This window comes from Fundulus heteroclitus, chromosome 20 (genome assembly GCF_011125445.2).
Source record: "Fundulus heteroclitus isolate FHET01 chromosome 20, MU-UCD_Fhet_4.1, whole genome shotgun sequence".
Taxonomy (NCBI): Eukaryota; Metazoa; Chordata; class Actinopteri; order Cyprinodontiformes; family Fundulidae; genus Fundulus; species Fundulus heteroclitus.
This window is the reverse complement of record NC_046380.1, coordinates 21,778,112-21,799,482: the sequence shown is the minus strand read 5'-3', so window position 1 is coordinate 21,799,482 and position 21,371 is coordinate 21,778,112. Positions and strand designations below refer to the sequence as shown.

The following is a 21,371-nucleotide window of genomic DNA, read 5'->3' as shown; positions in this document are numbered from 1 at the left end:
AATGCGTCTGAACTGACATAAACATCAACTCCTCTGATAACATTAATTTTTCCTCCACTGCATGGCCAAGTCAGTAACAATGTTTGCAGATGCGACAACAGCGGCACATTTTTTAGCGCAGAGGGGGCTTTTCCTCAAATCTCTGTTTTCAGAAATGTTTTTTATTGATTTTAATGTGAACGAAAATCCAAAACACATAAAAATGTATCCTTTCCCCCCAGCTACATGTGGACAAGACCTGGGTCTCAAATGGGTGGTAAGAAAATGCGCTCAACATGTGCAACATATCTAGAAGTTTTTTTTTTATTTTATTTTATTTTTTTAGAAAATACAAAATATGAAAAACTTGTAGAATAATTTCTCAGGTTTTCAGTGTAGGGGACCAGTGTGTCTCTCATGCAAGGGGTCCAACACCGACGGTAGCTGGTTTGATTATGTGCTACCACTGCTTGCCATACCGTGACGCCGAGCACGCTATTTGACGTCACCGTGGGAGTGTCGACCATCGGGAGAAATGAACGGTCATCAACGCAAGCCTCTCAGCGCCCATGTAAGTTGAAGCCCTTTCAAAAGGCAGTTTATTTTTTATTTTTTGCTGTAACGAGCCGCTTTATGAATGAAACGCGTCTCCATACGTCGCTGCGCTCTCCGGGCGGAAAAGGGCCCGAGTGGATTTGCGTTGTTTACCCTGTTGTCGCTGCCGCCTGGCCGTGTGCCATGTTTTTGCCTATAGCTAACCATGGCTGAAGCCCAGGCGATGCTTTTTCCTTTTTTATTTTTTGTGTGTAGCCGGGGAGCTGACAGGCTGAGTGGACAGCCGGCGAATAAAGCGCCCGATCTGCCACCCAGGAGCTCCAGGATGGGCGATGTTAAGTGCCTTTAAAGGTGATTAAGGTGGGGACAGAATTAACGCTTGTGGCGACAACTTGGGAGGCGTTTAACTTTCACGACATCAGCCAGGCCACGTTCAGGTTAGGGCGCTTTATTAAAGTAGTTGCTCACCTTCGTCGGCGTTGAATTAAAAGCGGCCGCCGTGGACTAGAAGGAGTGGAAGGTGTGATACGGAAAAGCTTGTGGGAGTATGTGACAGATGGCAACTCACCACCAAAACGCGGGGTTTCGAGATTTTTACACCTGTGAGAACCGTTTTATTTTATTTTATTTTTGCCGCTATCTTGGTTTGCAGCCCCTGATAAAAATAATTGGTCTTAATTTTTTTTCCACCCCATCCTTATTGCCCAGTAGCTCAGTTTATTACAGGAATCATTGATATATAATATGTTAAGGCAACGGCCAGACATGCAGTAATGCTGTAAATGCTGCATCGCACAGTTGTAAACGCTGCCCAGGAAGGCAACTTTGCTTAAGAAGATCATATTACAAAGTGAGCATAATCTGATTTCTGCATTCAAATCATGTCGGGGTTGGTCAGTGCCACTGAATGTGAGAATGAAAGCAGGGAAAACAGCTTTATGTGTTTACAACTACAGCTGTAATGCTATGAAGTCGGAGACTGATGGCATGGAGACCATTTGAGCTCTCCTTTGCTTGTGTATTATTATTTTTTTACTCAGAGTGATTGGCGATTAGTCAAACGGTGCGTTTAGTCCCCTGGATGAAAGAGGCAGCTGTTATAAATCCTTTAATCTGGTTGTGAGGTTCAGCGTGCAGATTCTGCGCGCTCGCCCCGCACAACATCCGCAGCGGCGTACGCTCTCGCGTAAAACAAACGCTCTCCAGCGCACCACGTTAGCTCCTAACGCCGCCTAGTAGGTGAACCGACAAGCCGTCTCAATTAAAACCACGAAGCTTTGATTTTAAAATGCTGCAAAGGTTTGGGGGGAAACGCATACGGGCTGGACAAATGCTCTGCGGAAACATCTTAGTTTTGTGTTGTTGTTTTTTTTTTTTTAAAGGGCCCGGCCTGCTGCCGCCGGCTAGCGTGGTGCTAATGTCACTCAGTTCTTACCTCTAGCTAACCGCAGAGCTCAGAGTATTTACCGTGATTTAACAGCTACACTGGCAAAACGACCCTTACGTAATTGCAAGGTATTTACCAGAGCAAACCCCGTGTTTTTTTTTTTTTTTTTAATGTTTAATCTGACACTCACAGCAGCTGAAACTACACGTGAAGACGCCAGGTGCACCTGTAACCTGCTGAGCTTTGCTGCTCTTCAACCAACCAGGCTTACTTACACGTCTGCGAGCTTTCCATGAAGTTAAATACCTCAACACTTCAAGCTATTTAGCGGGCCTTTCTGTTTAATCACTTAAATCCGCCGTAGACCATTCAGACCTGTCGTAAAACGTTCAATAAAGGCTAAATATAAAACCTTTTGAACCCCCCGCAGAAACAACCTTCTAAGTGTGCATGGCTCATGTGACGTCACAGAGGGCAACTAACTATTCAGTCTATTTTGTCCTGTCTGGTGTTTTTCATCGCAGCTGTTTCAGAACCACGGTCCAAAAAAAAATCCAAACGCTGTAGTTTTACTGTAAGTGTTCCTTTGATATGAAAAAATAAACACACAACTAGAAGGTAATTCTAAATGTTCACCTATGAATCAGGAAGGTTATTGCCATTATGCGTTACCGCAAGGATGTTTCTGGTGAGGCAAACACCGACTCAGAATACTCTTAACACGCAGACACAACAAGACTTTTTATATATGTCTTATATTTTTTTAACAAGTTGTTTGTTAAAAAAAGGGGCTTAAGCGTGCACATAGACTTTAGCAGCTTAATGGACTCATTTTCAGGTCAAAAAGTTAGACAGGAGACTCCAATACTGTGCAATGAATTTACAGAGAAATGTGCAATTTGCATGGATGTCTAAACAGACGGTCCCTGAGGGAACTGAGTGTCCTGATCAAGCTTCTATACAGAATTATGGGGTGTCAATAAAACTCACTTTAGATGTAGTTTTTACAATATAAAGCATTGTTGCTAATGTATTTGTGTCTGCTGTTTTGTTTTTTGAAGCTTGATTACAAACTATAAAAGCGTCCATCTCTAATTTGACTTTTAAAGTACAGCGGCTTTAAAACAGTCTGGGACTAATGCAGATAAACAATCCGGCTTTCAGACCCCATGATGGAAGTCGGTACAAAAACCAAACTATTTGCATGTAAAAGTGTCAAGAAGCTAAGTTAAAGAGAAAAGACGCCCAGGAAGCCTGTACTTTCTGCTACTAGGTCTCGATTCTTGCATCTCTCGTGACATTATCAACAGAAATGCACTCAAAGCAGAGCTAGAAACAAGTTTTTTCCCCCCTTAGCGCACTTGATGAAATGTTTGTGTTTTAAGAAACCTTGCAGTAGAAATCTATACTTCGTTAATTGGCTTTGTTTTTCTTGTCCGTTTACATTTGTGTGTGCACCCAAAACGCGCCGCGGGACGCTTTCTTTCAAACCTCAGTTTGAACACAGTGAAATTTCTAATATCGGCTCAGGACTTTTACAGTTTCATCACTGCAGAATTTGTTTATTTCAGTTCGGCTTCTATTAGACAGAAAAAGGGTTAATGTCTAGTCAACGTCCTCATGGGTCATTTATGCACTATTAATTAACATTTCACAGTTAATTACTCTAAAGGTCTTCCGAGGCCTGCGCTGTACAACTTGAAACAGAATGAAATGGATTTGGTCCTTTCAAGTGAGGTTAGCGATACCCAGCAGGGCTAGAAAATTAAACCTTAATCCCCCCCCCCCCCCCCCCCTCACGCAATGACGTCAGAGTAAGACCAAACTAACTTTAATACAACTTATCATGGTAACCATGCTGACTTTAGGTCAACAAAGTTGTTGATCTAAAGTGTATTTGCCTCAGGTTGTTGTACTCTTCTAGTGTGATCGCTTTCAGACCAGCAGCGTTTTATTTTTATTTTTTATTAGACGTTTCTGATTCAAAATGTCAGTGTATAAATGTGTTTATTGATATTTTAAATGCATTGTTTGCTTACCACATTTAAAAACAACAATCTTAGTGAAATACCTCATAGCTTAGCCCAATTAACAATGCAAACAATGCTGAATAAAAGAATAAAAAAGTAAAAATAACACGCATAAAAAAACAGAAGCGATCACATTTCTCACAAAAACAGTTTCACTCCACACCCTCTTCTTTCTTTTCTCCTACTTCACAGGATGTGATTTCTCTACATTTCCACGGAAACGTTGGGCTAAAGTTCAAGAGCTGTTTGGTTTGGGAACGTCACCCAGAGGAAGCCTGGCCGGAAGTCGGCTTGGATCTCTGAGGCTTTTTCTTTCTTTTTCTTTTTTTTTTGTTCCTGCGCTCATAGATGCAAACCTCTGCAGCCGATGACCTCATGCGAAGGTACGTTCCTCTACCAACACGCACATCGCTCCGCTCGGCGCCTGACGGCTTGTCTTCGTTCAGCTTATGCATTAGGATAATACCTTTTTTATTTGGGCAAGATTTGATCTGTTGTTGTCTGTCGTTTATCATCCTTTTTGCAATCAATCAAGCTCTGGACAGGAGACGCTTAAACAATCCTGAATGAGGGCGTTAGTGATAAAGATTAACAATGCAAATGGGCCCGTGTTGAGTGACTAACACAAGCGAAATGTTAACGCACTTACACAACGCCCTGTGCTGCCGGCGTGACATCGGAGCGCCGCGTGCACAGAGTGACAGGTGAATACTGGTTGGCCTACTTTAGACTTCAGCCTGAAGGAGTCAGATGTCGTTGTATTTCCTCTGCAGATGCAGGATGTAGTTCCACATCTGCGTGGAGAGCTTGTTATGGCTTGATTTTTGAATTTGGAACTTCATGCAGTACAGTTTTTTTTCTTCTTTTTTGTCCAGGGTTGTTACGACGCATCTTTTTTTTACAAGTAATGCTTTGCACTCACAGGTAACCGGTACAGGTGTGGCTGCATCTTAATAAATGTAGTAGTAGTAATAATAAAAAAAAAAACAATAATAAAAACTAACTCATGATAAAGATTAATTACACCCAGAGTATTTATTTCGGGTGTCAGTTTTAGTGGTCACAGTGAAAGAAGCTGCCTTTTCAGAGGGTTGTATTTATGCATATCAATAGAAAGTTAAGTGGAGGGATAAACTGTTGTTGTATAAGGTGCACATGCAGTGGGGTTAAACGCATCATTTGTTTTTTTCAAGCAGGTTTTCCTTCTGTTCAACTTTTGATTAATAGGGTGTGGATGTCTGCTGGAGAACCGTCAAGTCAGCAGTAGGGCTGCACAATTAATGGCATTTGCAATATAATCACAATAAAAAAAAAACAAAAAACGCAATTTCCAAATCGCAGAGGTCTGCAATTTTTGGCTATGTAACAATTAGTGAACCAGACGCGTCCTTTAGGTGTCGGTAATGTGTTTAAAGTGGGTTTGCCTCCACATGGAAGGGAAGAAAGTTCCAGCAGTGAGATAATCTAATTTAATTTCTTGTTTTAGAGTTTATATAATCAGACCGTTTTACCAGAAACTTTCAGGAATCTCACCATAGAATCAAGTTCTGGTCAATCAATACATAGACTTGTTTGTTGGTTGCACTTTATGTTCAACAATGATTAATGTCCTACTCAATTAAAAGCTGTTCTCTTGAATAATATTCTGATTTAATAAAAACATTAAATGTTCTTGTTTTAAATAGTCCTTGTTTACAAACGTCTTTATCTAGAGGCCATTTTGGTTGCTTGTAGTTAATGCAGAGAAAAGTCAAAATCAAATAGCAATTTTGGTTGAAATATATCGTAGGCAGAACGTAATCATTTCTGCTCCGAGTTGAGATCTGCACAGCGGTGAAACAGATTGATTTGTTGTTTGTATATGTTTAAAAAGACATGATAAATTAAACAGAAATTTTTTTTTTTACATGCAATCGCAATATTAAGATAAAAAATTCGTAATTAGACTGTTTTCCAAAATCGTTCAGCCCTAGTCAGTAGTCTTTCTAATGACTGTGTAACATATCTTGGCATAAAAAAAAAAAAAAAAGCATTTCTCCAATTAAAAGCAATTGTTTTATTCTTCTGACGTAATTCTTCTGGGGTTTCCATTAGCAGTCAGCCCGAATCATCAAAACTACCAGAAATAAACGGTTTGAAATGTATCACAATACACGCGTTTCACTTTCTGAATTGAAATACTGAAATGAATTAAACGCTCTTCTGTTTTATTGCCATCCACCTGTCAATGAATATAGTTTTTTTTTTTTTTTTTTTTTTCTGTAGGATTTATTTAGTAACTGAAAGCCCTCTTATATAAGTCAGTGCCAGTTTGATGCATTGCCATAACAACCTGCATGCAGCTTTAACACGAACGGCATAACTTGACCAAAGGCTGGTGCGCTGTATTGCTGCCACAATTAAACGCGGGTTTGGGAGAGTCCGGCTGAATTAAATTTAAGTTTCTTTACTCGGGCGGCTTGATAACAAACCCCTTTGGAAGTTTTCACCTGCTCCCCCGGCGTGTCGATTTAGGGATCAGCAGTGAGAGGAGCTCCGGTAACAGCCTTTAAATATATGGTGCAGCGAGAGCGTGGTTAGCGATGCACACGTCGACAGCCCACCTCAGCGCTGTGTGATCAGCCTGCAGATCTATCAGCGCTACAGGCACCAAGTGAGTCACAGCTCATCCTTTGCGTTCTTTATTTTTCTGTTTCTGGAAGAGCACCGGCTCTCCTGGCGTGTTAAACGATACTTCATGGTCGCGCTGACTCGGAGGATTGTTTGTCTGGTTTTCTGGAAAGCAGTCGTACTGGATCGTGGAACCCATCACGTAGCGTTCTCCATGCCTTCTTTGAGATCAAGCGAAGCATGCCGCGTACTTTCTCTTCTAACACACCCTAACCGGGCGGATCAAGCTCTGCGAAACACCATGCCTAGAAATGAGCCCAACACACCTATTATGCGATTAAGAAGGCATTCTGTGCACAGAACACTCTTTCATAATTCATTATCCACATGCAGACAGGCTTTGGCTTCGATTTCCTTTTTAATGCAAGCTTGCAGAGGCACAAAGCGACCCGTTGAAAGCTTAATTTTGTGTTTTAATCACAACGTAGAGTTCTGTTAGTTTGCAAGTTTGGTGCAAAATTAAATACCACTTTTCCCGAATCTGGAAACCTACAGTCAGAAATTGTCTTACACTCATCATAGACATGAACGCAATGTTAATTTTGGGCTTTTAATGAAGAATTTCAGCTGTTTAGCTCTGCGGGCGGATGGATAACGCAACGTACAACTTTTATAAAGCAATTGTGGAGTTGCTGGTCTGAATCGGGGCTGCGGAGATGGCAGACTCTTTTTTTTCTGTCGTGGACCTAGCTCAAAGGCATAGTCCTCAAATATTTAACGAGTTTGAGGTCAGGGCTGCTCCAGAAGCTGGAGGTTAGTCTGCTTCATCTAGAGCTAAACTAGTCTGGGGCCACGTTCTGTTTGGACAACCCAGCTGCTTCCGTGTTTCAACCATTCGACCCACACTGTCACCCTCAGATAAAAGTTAATTGTTCGGGACGTTAAAGAACAACCCAGGATCCGCCAAAGGTCAAGTCTATCGTAAACTAGAACTGCTGAGCCACCAGTGTCGCTGTTTGCAGCGAAGCCAGTTTAACATCAACGTGAACCGGGAGGGAAACCAAGAGGAGAAGCACCTGCGGCAGAGTTAGCACACAGGCTCACCTGGACAAGCCAATCGCCCTCTGGAGACGAGACGGGTCAGAGGAGGCAGAAATGGAGTTGTTGGGTCACGTTTAAAAGTGAAGGAGAGGAAACTGTTGTAGTAGTCAAGCATAGCGGCGGTAGGATCATGCTGAGGGTCCGTTTTGCTGTCCTGGCTACTGATCCGTTGCACAAAGTGGGTGCAGTAAGGAGGAAGTATCATAATAAATTCAAATCTGTGCACATAATACTTATTAAAAGCTAAATATTGTTAAAAAAAGATGATTTAAACTAAATATATTTAGTATGACATTGATGCTGTTGTGGCCCAGCTTTGACATCTCCAAAAAAATCCACAAGGGCCACAGATGCACCTTGGACTAGTAATTTACGCAGGCAAAAATAAATCCATTTTCCAGGTAAAGTCGTTTAGTTTGTGGTTTATTTCTCTTTTGCAAGCAAGCAAACAGAAATTGACAAACATTTTTCTTCCTGCTTCTCTTGCGCTGGTAAAAAAACCATACGCCCACCCAGATGCATGCTGGTCCTACCACTGACAGCCTATTTATAAACCTAATCCACCCAAATTGCTCATAACTAACCAGAAGCAAAGAAAACTAAATAACCAACACATAATCTCAAAACAAATATCAAACAATAAAGTCAAATAAATAACCTTAACTAGATTATACACAAAAAATATGAATTTAATTAATAACAACTAAATATAATTGGCTCCTACAGATGCAGATGAGTTTAAATTTCTGGCTTACATTCTAAATCACGGGTTTAAAGGGCCAACCTTCTCAGCTGGATTTTTAGTTTCCGAACCAATGGTTGCATTAAATTAATAAATATCTTAGATTTTTTTTTTAAAGGTGGATGACTAATAACTCGGTGTTGAAGCAAGCATCACTGCGAGGCCAGCATCCTTACCCCGCGTTCCCTGCAGACGAGCCGAGCAGCGACGGCTCCTAAAAGCTGCGGCCGCCACGTTTTCATGTTTGTTTTATGTGCGAGCAGCACTGACGTCTTGCTAATGGTTTCGTGTCATTTCATGTGAACGTGTGCAGTGCTCTGCAATCACTGCTGTGATATAAGAAGGCTCATTAAGCAGGAATAAACCGCTGCCTCCTAACATTATAAACAAAAGGTCTGCTGGGGGTCATTGGCTCATTGTTCTCATGTGGTCAGCAGCTTTGAAGTGTCTTGTTCTGACTCACTTATATACCCGTTGTTACCGCTGATTAATGAGTGGAGGGTTTCATTAGCCAGGTTTTACCTTTCTGTTGCATGAAGGATCTATTTTTGTCTGTTTGTGCTTCATTTAGCTTGTCCTGAGTTGTGAGTCAGAAGAGAAGAGGCTGGGCTGATGGTAAGCTCTGCCACACTCTCTCCTTATTGCTCCTTTTCTTACATTTTGATAAAGTCTAAAGCAAACCGTCACTAATTTAAACTGACGGCAAGAGTCACAATGTTTGGGATGAACCTTCATATTCCAGGTTTTAGCTATGTTAGGTCATGCAAAGGGAAGGATGGGGGGGGGGGGGACTCCTTGTTAAGCTGAGAATTGGATCATAGTCATTTTCCATTTTGTATTTAATTTAGTGCACACAGTTTTTATTATTTAGATTTTGTTTTACACTCTGTGGTCTCCTAATTAGCATCATCTAAGCAATTAGTTATTTATTCATTAGTTATTAGTTGATTTATTCATTGAATACCTTCTGAAATGTGTACATTTCTTCACTCTGAAATAATTTGCCTTGAATATAACTAATACCTAATATAAATAATAGCAAAGGGGGGAGGCACACACACATGGCAAAAAACATTTCAGAAAGTATTCCCAATTTTTATTTATTTATTTATTTGATTTACTATGTAGACTATGATTTATTTGCATTTCTGGGTTGGCACTTTTAAGACATGCCAAGTTGTTTTAAACTAGAGCCAGGACTGCCAGTGGCTCTGAAAACTGTGCAAACACTAGCTTTTTGCACGGTGGGGAAAAAACACGAGACCTCGATGAATCATTTCAGAACCTTTATCATCTTGATATGACAAAAATACAGTTCAAATTAAAAGCAAGCACATTTATTGAGGCAAAATCTAGAAAATGACAAAGGTTGCATGAACCCTGGCGCACAAGTGAGCGCGCCCTTAGACTAAAACTTAGATTAATAGTGTTTCTGTTACATTTCAGTCGTCTTGAGTTGAAACCTGCCCACAGTTATAGTCCGTCTGATTCATCTGAAGTAAAGTTCAGCTGTCTTTGTAGTATGTTGCTGACATTCGCTCATTTCCATCCTTTAGGCTAAAGTTTGCAGAAAGGATCAAAAGGATCTCATCATGCAAAGGTATCAGTCAGGAGAAGGGCTTAAAAAAGGTCAACAGCTTTATATGTGTTTACATAGGCTGACGGCAACATGAATGGATCTGAATGACTTTCTGGCACGTACTTGAAGTGTTCTGTATATGACGACCATCTTCTTTATTCTCCAGATGTCTGGACTAAGTATTAGAGATACAAGATGGAAGACTTTCCCTCCCCAGGAAGAACGTCCAGCCCTGACTAAAAATATCCAAAAAGCTTGTTTGGGAACGTGTTGTGGTCTGATAAAACCACAGCTGAACCTTTTGGGCCACAATTCCTAAAGGTTTGGCACAAAAAACAAAAAAACAAAACATTGAGCATTGTCAGACAAACAGCAAACCCCACTGTGAAGTATGGCGGTGGCAGCATCATGCTGTGGTCTTACTTTCTACAGGGAGGGGCTTCGCTTTTCAGCATCACCTTGAGTGTAATCGCACATCCAAATTAATAAAAGGATGACTCAAAGGGAAGCGAATTAAAACGTTTTGGCTTGGCCTAGCCAGCTGCGGACAAGAGGTGTCCTCCCAGTCTGACAGGCTGGTGCACATTGATGGTAATTTTTTTTAAATTTCAGGTCAGCAAATATTGTTAAAGTTTGGCTTTACTGATGCTCCAAACCACCAGCCTCTGTATTTCTCGCTCTGACAGACCAGTTTGACTTTTGACTTATAAGTTCAGCATGTATGTGACATTAAAGGTGTAGAAGGTTCTGAAATGATTCATTAAGGTTTATTTCCCATCCCATAATCCTGACATTTTAACAAGGCCGTGTGCTTCTCTTAGCTCCATCGCATTGAATTGTCTCCATTTTTATTCTGAGATCATAAAAACTAATGATGGTCAAAATTCTACAGGCATAACATGTTAAACGGAAGTGCAGAAAAGTGCCAACCCAGTTTTTATTGCTTGTTTTTTTTTTTCTTCACATTGTGCTTCTGCTTTTTTTTATATTATGTTCCTCACAGCTGCCTTTTTATTTTCCCCTTTTTTTTTTTTGTGGTAGACAAGCATGACATTGAGCCAGGCCACAGATGCATGCCCCACTCTAGAGCACCAGCTGAGCGGCATCCCCTCTGCTTCCCGGCTTTCACCCGGCCTCTCAGAGGGGGGTGTGGACGGGGCGTAGCTAGTCTCCTGCAAACCCCCGCGTAGAGGCTCGCTGTGAAACTGGAGGGGTCCGATGGATCAGGGTAGTAGCGAGCAGAGTCCAGAGGAGCCGGACGCGGGAGGCCGGGCGGAGCCGGAGGTCGGCCGGAGGGCGTCGGAGTCGGAGCACGGCTTGTCCAAAATCACCCATAATGCCCTGGAGAACATGGGAGCGTTGGGGCATGGCCTCAAGCAGTTGTTCCAGCCGCAGCGCCGACGCTCCTCCGTTTCCCCGCACGACTCTGCCTCGGCCTGCGCCAGCGCCGCCCCTCCCTTCGAGCCTGCCGACGTAGGGTCAGAAGTAGGGGACGCTCCTGGCCCCTCGGCCCCCTCCTCGGATTCTGACAATCCTGCCGCTTCCGCCCCTCCCGCAGCTCTGAGCCGGGTTCTGCAGCAGATCCGAGGTCCGCCCATCATGAAGCGAGGCACCAGCCTGCAGAGCCGCCGCAGCAAGGCGGGGGGCTCCGGGGAGGCGCCTCAGAAAGGGAGCCCGCAGATCCATCGGCGGAGCACCCACGAGGCCCTGCTGCAGGCTGGCCGCCCGCGTTCCTCCTCGACCACGGACACCCCCAGCTGCCCGGCCCTGGTGGACGTGCTGCTGACCTCTGGGTACCACTCTACAGAAGAACCGGACAAGGTGAGTGCCGGGAGCTTTGGGTCGCTCCAGTGGGAGATGCTCCAGTTCCCCACAAAATAAAAAGCAACAACAGTGACTCGATTCTTCAAATGCTGAATATGTTCAGCCTTGAAAAAGTATTCATACCCGTTGATCTTTTGTATAGATATAATTTTTTTTTTTTATGTTGTCACGATAAAAAAACACAACTTATAATTTTCGACCCACTTAACAATTAGGGCTGAACGATTTTGGAAAATAATCTAATTGTGATTTTTTTTTTATCTTAATATTGCGATTTAATGCGACCCCCCCCCCCCCCAGTTTAATTTATAATGTCTTTTTAAACATATACAAAACAACAAATCAATTTGTTTCCTCTCCGTGCGGATTAGTTGCTAAAAGACCCACAACATCTAAACTCAGAGCAGAAATGATTGCATTCTGACTACGATATATTTCAACCAAAATTGCAATTTTTACTTTTTTCTGCATTAACCACAAGCAACAAAAATGGCCTCTAGATAAAGATGTTAGTAAACAAGGACTATTTAAAACAAGAACTTTTAATGTTTTTGTAAATCAGAATATTATTCAAGAGAACAGCTTTTAATTGATTTGGACATCAATCCTTGTTGAACATAAAGTGCAACCAACAAGCAAGTCTATATATTAAACTGATTGACAAGAACTTAATGCTATATATGATTATACTCTAAAACAAGTAAAAAAGTTAAATTATCTCACTGCTGCAACTGTCTTCCCTTCCATGTGGAGGCAAACCCACTTTAAAACACATTACTGACACTTAAAAGACGCGTCTGATTCACTAATTGTTAAATAGCCATAAATTGCAGACCTCTGCGATTTGGAAATAGCGTTTTTTTAAATTGCGATTATATTGAAAATGCGATTACGGTAATTGTTCAGCCCTATTAACAATTAAGCACTACTTTCTGTTTATATATCAAATAAAATCCCAGTAAGACGCATAGAGATTTGTGGCTTTAATGGAACAAACTGGAAATATTTCAAGGGGTATGAATACTTTTGCAAGGCGTTGTATGTGGTAAAGACAGAGATGCAAAAAAGCATTTTAAAATGATGCTGCCTCTATGGAAAATGCACCTTACATCTGATGAATTAAGTCCTAAAATGTTCCGTTCCTAGAAGTTTGGGCCTCGGGACGTAAAGCCGTCAGACGGGCTCTGTAAGGACTCGTTTCCCCCGGGGAGGCAGGAAATGGGATGCATTCAGCTCGTTTTTAAGTTATGAAAACGAAAGGTTAGAGGTGACTCATGCACAAACTCCCAAACTGAGCGAACCGGGACATCGTGTTGAAAGTGTCCTGGATGCTCCGCTGAGTGGGGAGATGAGCTGTCAGTGTGGGAAGGTCAGAGATTGCCTTTGACTGGTTTGTCACTACGCGCTCTAAGCCGTTCTAAATTTAGCCTCCCAGTGTACTTCAGGTCAGAGAGAGGCTTCACGGGGCCAAACGCACCAACGATCCGCTGCAGGCCACGCTGAACGTTGGAAGGGGGAAAATAATATTACAGATAAACTGACTTGGTTTAACTGACAGCCAATGTAAAATATATATATAAAAAATATGCATGATGTCACAGGACGCTGCCTGACTCACCTGCACACAGACCGTTTATTGTTTCCTAAACTTGCAGGATGTGTTTGGATCAGATTTCGGCCGTATCTCCTGTGTTTGATGAAAAGAGGCTTTGTTGCGGGTTGAGTGATGTTCTCCTGAAGAGTTGGTTGAGCTGTGACGTTGTTTTTTTCGGCGGCGGCAGCAGCAGCTGGGCGTTTTCACAGTTTGTGCTGACAGGCCGCCCAGAAGGCGCGGAGAACTTCAGCGGTCTGTGGTGGAGAACGGCTCTGTGGTCTGCTGACACACCGCCTCTGAGAGTTTGTTTTCTAGTTTTGGTTTATGTAGAAAAAGAGTCTATATTGCTGCTGGTTGCACTTCCTCACCATTAGGAACCTTTTTATAGGTTTGGTCCTTTTTTAAAATTGTTTCTATAATTTATTCATATTCTGCTTATGAGCATGAAGTTATGACTTCAAATAGTTTTATCTACTGTCCAGAAGTTGCTTATTTTTTGCTTTTTATTATCAAGGGTTACATCCGTCATATTTCATTAGAGTCAGCTCCCCAAACAGAGATTAGAAGCAAAATAAATGCAAATACACATCATGACAAAGTCTTTAGAAAATAAGATGCAATTAAATTATAATATATTATATTTTTCACTCTTTTATCAAACCTAATGATCAGCAGCCTGTAAGATTTTTCCTTCAGAAGTGTTTCCTGGGTTTATTCTATTAACTTCCCAATGAAGCTCAGGAACTGGCTGAATTAATGGCACCCAGCACATGTTTAGGAGTTTTTATTGTAGAATAAAACCCAGAAATTGTTTTATTTGCGTCATTATTTCATCTCCAGCAGCATTTTGCTTGGACTGCTTTGGTTTGCAGGTCATTTTCATTTCACAGGCGCCATCTGCTGTTGTAAATGTGTGTCTACACATAGATAGGTCCTAGGCCTCATTAGACAGCTTCATTTAGTGCCATGAACATGTGGACGTGTGAAGCTTTAATTACAAGTAGCTGAATTTCTGAAGTTTTATTTATTTGCTACACGACTGTCACTGTTTCCAGTAAATAATATCTCTTCTTTAATATCTAAGGGCAGTCGTTCTGTCTTAGTCTGAGGTGGAACAATCGTTTTAACTTTGCAGGAGATTTTTATCTGTTTAGCAGTTTAATGCCAGTGTTGTTGCTGCTTTTAAGTCTACATTAAAAACATCATAAACATGAAGCGCTGCTTAAAACACACGGCTTCCATGCAGTCTGGAAAAGGTTGAGTTTTGATATCAGTATTTGTCTGGATAAGGATGGCAAAGAACGTAAGAATAGTGAGGAAGAACTTTATACCCAGTCCTCTTGTTTAAAAGTTGAGTCCTTTTTGTCTTCCTTCCTTTGTTGTTCTTCCTCCCTCTTTTCTTTCTTTCCTTGCTGTCACATGTTCAGTCCTTCCGTCCTTCCTTTCTTCCTTCCTTCCTGTTCATTATTGTGTCCTTGTTTCCTTCCTTGCTTTTTCGATTCCTATATTCCTCCCTTGTGTCCCGTCTCTCCTTCTTGCTACGTGATCTCTCTTATCATCTTCTCTTCCTCGCTATGTTGTCCTCCTCCTTCCTTTTTATCCTACTTTCCTCCATGTCTTGTCTTTTGGGTATCCCTCCTTCCTTCCTGTGTCCTTTTTTCTGTCCTTCGTTTTTTCTTTCCTTGCTTTCTCAACCCCTGATGTATCCTTTCTTCATTTCATAAGTTTGTTTGTTTGTTCTTTCTTTCTTTCTTTCTTTCTTTCTTTCTTTCTTTCTTTCTTTCTTGTTTTTCATATTTACCTGTAAATTCATGATGAACTTTAGTATTTCAATATTTTAAAATAAATGTACAGGTATGAGAAGTCTGAAAATTAAACTCAGGAATAGTTCATTATTTTTTTGTGAAAATGAGTAGGAACCCCATTTAAATGTTCAGTCTTTGTTTAATAAGAAAACACTTGTTAATGACTTTGATGTGATTATTGAAGTTTCTGCGCTGTATATTTATTGTTTTTAAACAGCTGGATCGGTACGATGGCTCAGGGCCTGCTCTGTCACCCAGCGCCCTGCCCTACGGTGCCGAGGGCTACGACGTGGTGGACAGTACGCCGGACCCCCAGCGCACCAAGCAGGCCATTGCCCAGCTGCAGCAGAAGATCCTGAAGCTGACAGAACAAATCAAGATCGAACAAACCGCCCGGGACGACAACGTGGCCGAGTACCTGAAGCTGGCCAACAACGCGGACAAGCAGCAGAGTGCGCGCATCAAACAGGTGTTTGAGAAGAAGAACCAAAAGTCTGCTCAGACCATCCAGCAGCTACAGAGGAAGCTCGAGCACTACCACCGCAAACTCAGAGAGGTGGAGCACAACGGCATCCCTCGCCAGCCCAAAGATGTTTTCCGAGACATGCACCAGGGTCTGAAAGGTGTTGGAGCCAAGGTTAGACCTCTGAGCTTCTTTTAGAAACGTAGGAAACGCCTGTTTTTAATTCGCATTTTGCTTTTTATCTTGGCTGACAAACAAGAGGCACAAAAAAATCTGATCGCCAGGCAGTCTGTTTTTAACTTTAATAACAGAATATAATTCTGACAAGCAGGGATGTGGGGGGGGGGGAGGCCCAGTGGTTAGAGAGCAGGGCGCTTACATCATGGAGAAGGTGCAAGGTTTCTGGTTCGACTCCCATAGACTGCTACGCTGGGTCCCTGAGCAAGACCCTTGGCCCCAGAATGTCCCCTAAGGGATGCGACGCCTTTCATTGGAATGTATATAAAAATGATGAAACCATTACCTGTTTTAATCCTAAAGTTCTGGATGAGGGGGAAAAATTAGGGCTGAACAATTATTCGCATTTGCAAATATAATCGCAATTTTAGTAAACAATTTCCGGCTATGTAACATTGAATGGATCAGACGCGTCCTTTAGGTGTCGGTAATGTGTTTTAAAGTGGGTTTGACTCCATATGGACGGGAAAAGAATTGTAGCAGTGAGATAATCTCATTTTATTGTTTTAGAGTTTGTATAATCAATAATTTTTTACTGGAAACTTTCATGAATCTCACCACAGCATTAAGTACTGCTTGTTTGTTGGTTGCACTTTATGTTTAGCGATGATTGATGTCCAACTCCAAAAAAATTCTCTTGATTTAATAATATTCTGATTCATAAAAACAGTTAAATTTCTTCTTTTAAATAGTCCTTTACAAACAACTTTATCAAGAGGCCATTTTTGTTGCTTGTGGTTGATGCAGAGAAAAGTCAAAATTAAATCACAAAATCCTATTCCTAACGTCCTCTCCCTTCACCAGTCACCGGCTGCATCACAGCTGACGCTAAGTAAATTAAAGCGTCCAGTCTTTTCAAAAGGTTACATTTTATACTTGCAGTATTGTGTCCGATTGTTATAAGGGCATCTGTATTCAAAAGAACAGCTGATATAACAAATAAAATAAAAACGAGCGTCAGGATTTTATCCTTTTAATAGTCTGGGACACAAGAATCTACTTATGGATTCAGAATTTTAAAGGTAAGCTTAAAGAGTGGTTCCTCCAGTTGACAGTGTCATCACTGTCTTCATGCGGGCTGCAGCGTGTTTGTGCAGCTGACAGCCAACAGCCTCTTGCGTACCATGATGGTACCGATCCATGAGGGACTCGACAAACGGGACGCTGACCCGATCGTTGCTGTTCGCAGGTAACAGGCGGGCTGTCCAGCTTCTCCCAGGCCACTCACTCTGCAGCCGGAGCCGTGGTGTCCAAGCCTCGAGAAATCGCGTCCCTCATCCGGAACAAGTTTGGGAGTGCCGACAACATCGCCGCCCTGAAGGACTCGCTGGAGGAAGCTCAAGGGGAGGAGGGAGGCTGTCCGGGGGCGTCGCGGCCCCTCGGGACGGGGCAGCTGCAGTCCAGTCCCAGATACGGCAGCGAGGACGACTGCTCCAGCGCCACTTCGGGGTCCGCCGGAGCCAACAGCACCCCCGGGGCCCCAGGCGGCCCCCCTAGCTCCAGGGGCAATACGCTGGAGAATGCACAGGGCTCGGGATTCGATGCTTTATTCCATGAGGTCCTCGAGCTCCGGGAAAGCCAGGGTCGACTCGAGGAGTCCTTTGAAAATTTGAAATCCCACTATCAGCGGGATTACACCATGATCTTGGAGGCCCTGCAGGAAGAACGATACAGGTGAGTTCTCTAAGTTCAGTTCTCCTACAGACTCACAGCACATCGAACAGAGACGCATTTACAGCCAAGCCTTTATTAACTTGGTTATATGGGTTTTGTTCTCTCCTGATTTCCTTATTAATATAAATTGTATTTTAATGATGCCACATTCCCAAAGAAACTGCTTTAATTTCTTTTTTTTTTTTGTCCCGCTTTAGTTGTCAGAAAGCAAAAATAAACCTGAAATGTTGTTGAATAACGTTTGTTAAAACTATAGTAGGAATCGCAAGCACTTCCAAAGCACCACCTGGTTTCTTTTCCGGTTTAAAAATGTCCGCATCCAGTTTAAACCCGGCGGCCAAAACCAAGACAAAAGCGTTAACTTGCTTAAATTAAAGACAGCCGTGCTGTTATTTCTGCTTCATCTGTCAGAAAGCAAAGCTGGACGTGATAAAATGTGTCAGGCGGCCTCATCTCCTGTTCACTGAACAGCAGTCCAGTCTTTTTTTTCTCCCTAGTCTGGACAAAGACGCTTCAGACATTGTGCCTTTTGCACCTACTTCTGCAAAACGTTTTCCTTCCACTAAACTTTCCATCAGCTTGCTTGGATGCAGCACTCTGACAAGCCAGCTCCATCAGCAGCCGCCTCTCGTAGCTTTCCATCCTTCTGGAGGTTGTCAGCGGCTGTCTGCTGGACAACTCACCAGCAGTCTCTTGATCGTGTTGGCCACATTACAGTTTCTATCTTAAGCTATGTTTTTATTGTTCTTATTCAATTAAATTACTCAAATGTACTTTTTCGCTGATATTCTAATTGAATGGCTATAAGAGCATACTTTGTTCCTGATCGCTCCGTGTTTCTGGTTTTCTCCAGGTGTGAGCGGTTAGAAGAACAACTCAACGACTTGACAGAGCTGCACCAGAACGAAATCCTGAACCTCAAACAGGAACTGGCCAGCATGGAGGAGAAGATCGCCTACCAGTCGTACGAAAGGGCGCGCGACATACAGGCGAGCCTCTCTCGATTTATTTCAGTCCTAGCAAGAGCTGAGCACATTCTGGATCTCAAATCACTTCACATCCTATACTGCTCATTACTGTTGCCTTATTTCAATTACTGTGTAGAGGTTTGGGGAAACACATATCAACACTCACTACAGCCACTAGTCATAATGCAAAAAAGAGCAATAAGAATCATTCACAACGCCGGATTTCGGGATCATACAAACTCATTATTTCTAAAATCTAAATTACTAAAATATTCTGATTTAATTGAATACCAAACAGTACTATTCATGTTCAAAGTAAGACATAGCCTATTGCCTGGGAATATACAAAAGATGTTCTCTGAAAGGGAGGGAGGGTACGATTTACGGGGAAGGGGAAATTAGATGTAGAACTACAAGGAAAAGATTATGTTTATCAATTTGTGGAGTGAATTGTGGAACAAACTAAATGAGAACCTAAAGCAATGCCCAAACATATTCCTTTTCAAAAAAATGTACAAAGAAATTATTTTCAGAAGGTATAGATAAGTGTGGTGGAAAGTTTTGTTGGTGTTTTTGTTTTGTTATTTGTATATATGTATGAGGGTATATATGTGTATATTATGTATGTATATGTGTAGGTATGTGTGTGTGTGTGTATATATATATATATATATATATATATATATATATATATATATATATATATATATATATATATATATATATATATATATATATATATAGTAAATTGAAGAAATAAAAGAATTAAAGGGGTAGGAGTACATAAGTTTTACTTCTTCCTACTCCTTTTCGCACATGTAATAGAGGTATATTAACTCAGGAAAGAAGGGTACCTTGTTTATTGTTTTCTCGTCAATGTTTTTAAATATTGTTTTATTGTTTTTTTTTGTTTTTTTTCTGTCTGTATATACTTTCTCCTGCATGTTCGAAATAAAGATATCAATTCAATTCATCACCAATAGCTTCATCCTCGTACGCGTCTGACGCCTTTTGTTTGCCCTTCTCTCAGGAAGCGCTGGAGGCTTGCCAGACGCGCATCTCCAAGATGGAGCTCCAGCAGCAGCAGCAGCAGGTGGTGCAGCTGGAGGGGCTGGAGAACGCCACGGCGCGGACCCTCCTCGGCAAGCTGATCAATATACTGCTGGCCGTCATGGCGGTCCTCCTGGTGTTCGTGTCCACCGTGGCCAACTGCGTCGTCCCCCTGATGAAAACGCGCAGCCGCACGCTCTCCACGCTGCTCCTCGTCGTCCTGCTGGCCTTCCTGTGGCGCCACTGGGAGGCCATTTCTGAGTATCTCCATCAGTTCCTGCTGAACCCCAGATGACCTGCTGGGAGAAACCAATAAAAAGGGGGGACTGGTCAGCGGTTAAAGGGGAAGACGTACCAACAGAAGCTCGTGTCTTATCGTCCAGTTCTTGATCTTACTTTCTCTCGCAAAACACTCAGGAGTGTAACCGAAGTTTGTCACTTTACCACTTTGTGAACTTTGTACCCGGGTCGATTTTTTTAAAATCAAAGGAAGGGGAGACGGAAAAAAGCCCCGGGAGTCTGGGCTGGACGTTCTGTCGAAGGGTGCAATGGTGGCACGAGCACACGCTGCAGGAGCGGACGGAGCCGTATTTGAAGGAGGGGCGGAGAGAACTGCACACTGGATATCTCTCTTCTGAGTGAATTTGTTTACAAGTGGAAAACCTGGCATTGTTTTTCACCCTAGTTTTTAACCTGTAGTTTATTCAAATGGTATTGTTTGTTTCGAAGTCACTGCTATTTTTAATACAGCTTGATGGGTCCTCTTTTTAACTGTAATGAGCTGACAGTGTTCTGTGGTTTAATTTCTATTTTTGATCTTGTGATTATGTTTTTTTTTTTCTCTTTTCTTTTGCATCACCACCCCTTTCTCATCAGCATTGCATATGAGCTTATGTAACCAAGTCCTCCTTCCAGATCACTTTAGATCGGGTGCCTGCAAATCTGCATCAGTGCTCTGAGATCACATTTGTTACTGAATCAAATAGCTGCGGGTTGTTGAATTGTTTCCTTTGGCTGCGTGGAGTCGATCACACTGGTTATACCACAAACAGCTGGGAGCTACTATCAGGAGACGTGACCCACTCCTCCTCCTGCGACTGGACACCACACTTTTTCCCCCCCGGTGACTCTTTCACTGCAGAAAGAATAATCTATGAACTGATTTAACATACTTGAAGAGCGGCTGAACCGCTCAAAGACTTTAGTGCTTCCGTACTGTTTCTATTAGTGTCGACGAAATAGTAACACGTTTGAGTTGATTTCTGTTTTTTGTTTTTATTTTTATTTTTAAACAATAAATACATTTGCTGTTTTAAAAGCTTCTATTGACTGCAGGCAAACAACTTGTATTTGTCTGCATTTGTCAAAAACTCAATCGCGCAATACAGTACCAAAAGAAAAGCTCTTTGTGTCACCTTTCTTTATATATATTTTTTTATATTGCATCTTTATCTGTCTGAAACAAACAAAACACAGAAGATTGGAAATGAATTAATTATGATTCATGATTCTGACCTTTTCAAACCGTATTACGATGCACCGGTGAATTAGCCTGTCACTGAGCTACTGTTTGGAGTCGGAAATGGGATTTCTGTATGATCTATGGAAATTGTAGCTACTGAGTAGCTGCAAGGCATGAGGGGTTCTCACAGTAAGATAACTGAGTAAAAATGCAACCATTATTTGGCATCTTAATGTTCACACAAATATTCAAACTAGTTTTTATTAAATATAGGAAAGCAACAGTTATTCCTACTGCTTGAGTTCTCAGCT

The 21,371-nt window shown here is 42.0% G+C and overlaps 1 protein-coding gene across 10 annotated transcripts; it reads left to right on the top strand.

The window, feature by feature from the left end:
* Window positions 1–477: 477 nt before the first annotated feature.
* On the top strand, window positions 478–21,002 carry tmcc1b (transmembrane and coiled-coil domain family 1b). Of its 10 annotated transcripts, none has more exons than XM_036151216.1 (10): window positions 478–550; window positions 4,144–4,334; window positions 8,976–9,019; window positions 9,961–10,004; window positions 10,150–10,304; window positions 10,416–11,804; window positions 15,424–15,843; window positions 17,096–17,580; window positions 18,434–18,569; window positions 19,579–21,002. In XM_036151216.1, the coding sequence occupies exons 6-10, from the start codon at window positions 11,202–11,204 to the stop codon at window positions 19,891–19,893; spliced, it is 1,959 nt and encodes a 652-aa protein (XP_036007109.1). In that variant the 5' UTR covers window positions 478–550; window positions 4,144–4,334; window positions 8,976–9,019; window positions 9,961–10,004; window positions 10,150–10,304; window positions 10,416–11,201; the 3' UTR covers window positions 19,894–21,002. The 10 variants fall into 10 exon arrangements, with proteins under 10 accessions (XP_036007109.1, XP_036007110.1, XP_036007116.1 ...); XM_036151217.1 differs by having other exon boundaries at window positions 9,961–10,304; window positions 10,416–10,574; window positions 11,025–11,804; XM_036151223.1 differs by lacking the exon at window positions 10,150–10,304 and having other exon boundaries at window positions 11,025–11,804.
* The last annotated feature ends 369 nt before the right edge of the window (window positions 21,003–21,371 follow it).

Coding starts and splice junctions, on each gene's coding strand:
- tmcc1b (XM_012863782.3), top strand. CDS start 11,202: ATGGATCAGGGTAGTAGCGAGCAGAGTCCAGAGGAGCCGGACGCGGGA. Junction 15,844..17,095: donor TGAAAGGTGTTGGAGCCAAG/GTTAGACCTCTG, acceptor TGCTGTTCGCAG/GTAACAGGCGGGCTGTCCAG. Junction 18,570..19,578: donor AAAGGGCGCGCGACATACAG/GCGAGCCTCTCT, acceptor CCCTTCTCTCAG/GAAGCGCTGGAGGCTTGCCA.